Source organism: Meriones unguiculatus, chromosome 9 (genome assembly GCF_030254825.1).
Source record: "Meriones unguiculatus strain TT.TT164.6M chromosome 9, Bangor_MerUng_6.1, whole genome shotgun sequence".
NCBI lineage: Eukaryota > Metazoa > Chordata > Mammalia > Rodentia > Muridae > Meriones > Meriones unguiculatus.
In genome coordinates this window covers 58,618,309-58,623,734 of record NC_083357.1, presented here as the reverse complement: position 1 = coordinate 58,623,734, position 5,426 = coordinate 58,618,309, and the positions used below count along the sequence as shown (strand labels likewise).

At 39.9% G+C, this 5,426-nt stretch overlaps 1 protein-coding gene across 1 annotated transcript; it reads left to right on the top strand.

Annotated features, from left to right (window-relative positions):
• The first annotated feature begins 3,287 nt into the window (after positions 1-3,287).
• LOC110566719 (olfactory receptor 11H6-like) lies at positions 3,288-4,226 on the top strand. Its single transcript, XM_021664617.1, has one exon. The coding sequence runs from the start codon at positions 3,288-3,290 to the stop codon at positions 4,224-4,226; it is 939 nt and encodes a 312-aa protein (XP_021520292.1).
• The last annotated feature ends 1,200 nt before the right edge of the window (positions 4,227-5,426 follow it).

Sequence of the window (5,426 nt, the reverse complement as noted above, 5' to 3'; positions counted from 1 at the left end):
TCGGCTGTAAATTTTTGGTTGTTATATTTTTATTACTTTTGTTATTAGAGTGATGATACTGGTTTTGTAGAAGGAATATTGGAGTGTTCCTTCTGTTTCTATTTTCCTTAATGGTTTAGGAAGGAAAAGAGGTATTGGTGCTCCTCCCAAGGGTCCAGCCTGTGGGTAAGGACAGGGGGTCCAGGCTGAGGGGGTGAAAGGCACAGAGTCATCACACAGACACCTACAGTTGGGTGAATGCAATCAGGGGGCAAGTGGATGGAGACTTAATTTATTCCATAAGAGAGCACATTGTATAGCTTTGGGCGACCAGCCAGGTTCCTCCACACCGTCTCCGAGGCTGCCATTGGTTGTTCATCTCTGGTGCTCCCCATGCCAGCAGGTCACGAACTTTCTGCCTGACTGCTTCCCTATTCCTGTAGTCATAACTGCAGAACTTGCACCAGGCCATGAACCCTCGTGGCCTTTCTCTGGGAACGCCCACAAAGATGTAGACAGATCTCTTTGAGTTTTGCTATGAATCTACCTGGCCCTGGACTGTTTGTCATCTGGAAAGTTTTTGTTTGTTTATTCGTTTTATTTCAATCTCCTCATTTGTCATTAGCCTGTTTGGGTTGTTGATTTCTTCTTAATTTTTTTTTTTGTGTGTGTATGCATCTAGAAATGCATCTTCTTCTTTAAGGATTTCCAGCTTAATGGGGTATGGCTTTTAAAATTTTATTCTCATAATATTTTGAATTTCTTTGGTGTCCATTTAAGCATTTTCTTATTCATTCGAAGGAAACACTTTTCCATTATGTTACTCCAAGATTGTGCCTATCTTTAAAGCAAAGATGCCATTACATTTTTGTGTTTGACCCATTCAGCAAGCCTCTGTCTTTTTATTGGATATCTGAGGCCATTGATATATAAAGTTATTATTGAAATGTGGGTGTTAATTGTAAGCAATCTGTTGTTGGTTTTTTCTTTGTTTGTTTTCAGTGTTATTTTGTGTTTTAATAACCATGGTCTTTTATTTCTTTCCAGTTTCTGTGCTTTGCTCATTCCTTTGTTTAGACCAAAATATTGTTTTCTTTAGCTTTAGTTTATTGAATATATTTTAGTCTAATTTATATTATGAATTTTTTCTTTTTGTTTCACTTATGGCAAGTAATTTTTCTGGGTATATTAGTCTAGGATGGCCATTATGGTCTTTTAGGACTTGAAGTACATTTTTCCAGGCTTTCTTGTTTTCAAATTTTCCACTGAGAAATCAATGACTATTTTTATTTGTGAGGTATTTTGTTTTGTTTTGTTTTTGAGGGAGTTGATGCGGGTTAGGTTTCCTTCTCTTGCATCTTTAACACATTTTTGTTACATATGTTTATTGTTTTAACTGTAATAATTCTGTGAGGATTTTCTTTGCTAGTCTTGGTGTGCTTTTTATATCAATATGGATATTTTATTAGTTTGGAGAAGATTTCTTCTACGACCTTGTTGAAGTTCTCATCTATGTCATTGGAATGACTTAGAATTCTCCCTTTTCCATAACTCTAATGTTTGAATTTTTATTCATGGTGTTCCACTTTTCCTGTATGTTCCTTTCCTATTTTTTTATGTTTCTTTCATGTGTTTTTGCTTTAGTTTTTGTTTTTCATGTTTCCTACTTATTGGGTATAGATCTTGACTACTCTCAATACCTGATATTCTACTTCTGTTTGATTACTTCTACTTCTAAAGCTTTCCTTTTAGTTTTTAGATTAGTTTTATTGTGTTTTATAATTCTGCCTTCATTTCAGCTTGAGTAGTCTTCAATGTTTCTAAATTCACTCTCAGGTCCTGTATTGCCTTTGTCTCTTCTGTCATTCTTACGTTTGTTTTCTTTTTGGACATCACTCAAGTATTATTCTCCTTCAGTTGTTTATTCATTAAGTTCACTGAGCCATTGCATTGTGTCTTCTATGAACTCCTTAGTTCTTTGATGAAGTTTGTCATTGTTCTTTGAAATTCTGTGTCCTGGGATTCATCCAGAAAATTCTCATTGGCAAGCATTTCTACAAGACTGGTAGGTTTTGGAGAAAAGATACTGATTTGTTCTTTCATATTATTGGCATTTTTGTGATAAGATCTCAGAATGTGGGCTTCTTTCATTAATCCTAAGTCTGATGTGGACAGAGCAGATTGGGGCAGAAGAGAGGATGTGTTGGCATGTTAGACCTGGATATTGAAAATTTTTGGTGAAATAAAATCAGATGGACAGAGGGGACTGGGCTGAATGGCATAATGTGCTTCCTGATGAAAGCCTGAAATATCAGAGCATATATGGCTATGTGGATAGTCTGAATGTGTCATGGAAGGGACTGTGGTTTGGCAGAGTCATAGGGATAGTCAAGCAGTATTGATATGTGTGGCTAGGCTAAAACAGGGTGCTGGATAAAGGACCTGGTCTAAATATGGGATTTTGGAGAAAAGGTGTAGGTAGGGAGATCAAGGAGACTCTCCAGGCCAGCCCATGGAGGAGGAGGATAATGAGGAGAGGAAGAAAAAGAGGAGGAGGAGGAGGAGGAGGGAGAGAGAGAGAGAGAGAGAGAGAGAGAGAGAGAGAGAGAGAGAGAGAAAGAATTGAATGTGTGGAGAGGTTAGAGCATTGCAGAAGGGACCTGTTCATGGTGGCAGATAGGGTGGCTACTGGCTGAAACCAAGAGGAGAACAGTTGATTCACAGGAGGGAGTGACCAGACCAGTCCTAGGCAGTCATGTGGGACCTGGGCTATATCTAGGTTTGGAAGAAGGCATGGATGAAATGGCCATGGAGAACCAATAGGCTTGACTCTGAGGGAGGTGGTGGCATCTCTGGAATCTTAAACCTCGTTTTCTCTCTTCTGTGTTGTTTAACTTGTAAGATTTCTTCAATTCTTCTTTTTATAAGTAAATCAAGCCAGAATTTGAGAAATCAGTTTAACTTTTGCCAGGCTGGGTTGTCTAGACCCGTGTTCTCCAAGATTGACTACATGTTTAGGAATGAGAGAGGAAATATGTTGATTTTCACATTTTTTTTATTTCAAGAAAAAATTTAAAAGATTTCACAATATTATTGATATCTACTATGACTGATCAATGGTTTCTAATTGTGAACATAAATATATAGGTTATCCCAACAACAATGCTATTGCCGTGTTCAATCAAACAACAAATAGAAAATGCTGTTCTGGATGCCCTGCCCTATAGCCAGGAATGTGTATATGTTCTCTTGAAGAGGAGTTGGGAAACACAATCTGTGGATCTGTAATCTTCACACAATAGAAGACAATGGCCTCAGCCAGAAATACCTCCCACACTGTGAGTCACTTCATCCTCTTAGGCTTCCCTTGCCGCAGAGAAATACAGATCTTCCTTTTCTCCATATTCTTTATGATATACATTTTGACTTTGCTTGGAAATATGGCGATTGTATATGCAGTGCACTGGGATCACCGGCTCCATACCCCCATGTACATTCTGCTGGCCAACTTCTCCTTCCTAGAGATATGCTATGTCAACTCTGATGTGCCAAACATGCTGGTTAACTTCATCTCCACAACGAAAACCATCTCCTTTGCCCAATGCCTGCTCCAGTTGTATTTCTTCTTCTCCCTGGGCACAACCGAGTGTTTATTTCTCTCTATTATGGCCTATGACCGGTTTCTGGCAATCTGCCGTCCACTGCATTACCCCACTCTTATGACTATTAAGTTCTGTGGCAGCCTGGTCATATTTTGCTGGGTCTATGGATTCCTCTGGTTTCTTATCCCAGTGATACTTGTCACTCAACTGCCATTTTGTGGCCCAAATGTGATTGATGACTTTCTTTGTGACCTCGGTCCCTTGTTGGCCCTAGCTTCAGTCTGTGTCCCAATCCCAGGCACTGTTCTCATCTGTGGAACTATGAGTTCCCTCCTCATCTTTGGTACATTTTTTTACATCATCGGTTCGTATACCTTAGTGCTGAGGGCTGTGATACGGATGCCCTCTACTGCTGGCTCCAAGAAGGCATTCTCCACTTGCTCATCACACCTGGCTGTTGTAATTCTATTTTATGGCTCAGTTATGATAACGTATGTAAAACCGGGATCAGGACAAGCAAAGGGCATGCAAAAGTTCACAACTTTGTTCTACTCCGTTTTGACTCCATTCTTCAACCCCATGATCTACAGCCTCAGAAATAAAGAGATGAAAGATGCCTTGAAAAAAGTTATGGGAGGTTCCTAGAAGGTCTTTGATATTAGTGAATTGTTTAAAATGAATTTAGAGTCTCTGACATGTACAACATGTGACACAGGTTTTGTACATTGCATAACAGCAACAAATACAGCCCAAACTATCTGTAAACCACAACTTATGTGTGGAATTTAAGAAGCTTAATGCCACAGGTTGTTAATGAGCTGATAAACTGGAGAGATGTTGTAAACTTTTCCAAAAGAGGCACTTTAAAACTGTAAGTGCCATGGTATCAGTGCAGCCTTTGCCCTGACAGAATCCATTGCATCTTTTACAGCATGCTGCTTGTAATAACGCAGCTTTCTTTGTTTCTTGTGTTACAGATAGCACACCACAGTCTTTTTCTTCATGCCTTCCCATCCTTATTAGATTGTAAATTCCTTGAGAACAGGAACTGCACTGTATCAGTTGTTATTGTTTTGGAAACAAACATAGCACACAAATGTCACTGAAGTAAATTTAAAAGAAAGCAAATAAAAGGCCTGATGACCAGTCAGAATGTCTGTGGGCCTTCTCTACTCTCTTTGTTAACCCAGACCCAATCCTCAGGGATGTCCCTAGCTTTGCAACAGAACACCTGCTGCAGGCCCATCTCCCACCAGTCATGCCTCCAGTGGACCCCACCGGCTCCCCTACCCAAGTCATCACTGTGTCCCAGGCTCCAACTTAGATGAACACTCCCTGCTCAAAGCATAGGCCATGCCTGCCAGAAGACAGGTATGTGGTCCTGGTTCTTCTCCACTCTTTCTCTTAGCCCAGACCCAGCCCTCAGGGTTACACTTAGCATTTATCACTACAAAAGTCTATCTCAATCTGGCCTCCCCTTCTCTCAGCTTCCAACACCAACAAGCATTCCCCTTGAATATACCAGCCAAGCAGGTCAATAAAACAGGCAACACCAGGCCAACACATTCTCTAAAATCCAGAGAGAAAATAAAAACCAAGGAAGAAAATACCCACACACAAAAAGACAAAAACATAAATCCATAAATCATCACCTAGACTTTATACTGACTCCAAACCCAGATGCCTAGACACCAATATAGAAACACAATCTATAACAACCAGGGTACTGTGTTTCCACAAGAGCCCAGCTATCCTAACACAGCAGGCACTGAATATTTCTTTTTTTCTCATTTATTTATTTCCTTCACTTTACATCTTTGCAGCCCCTTCCTCATCTCCTTCCAG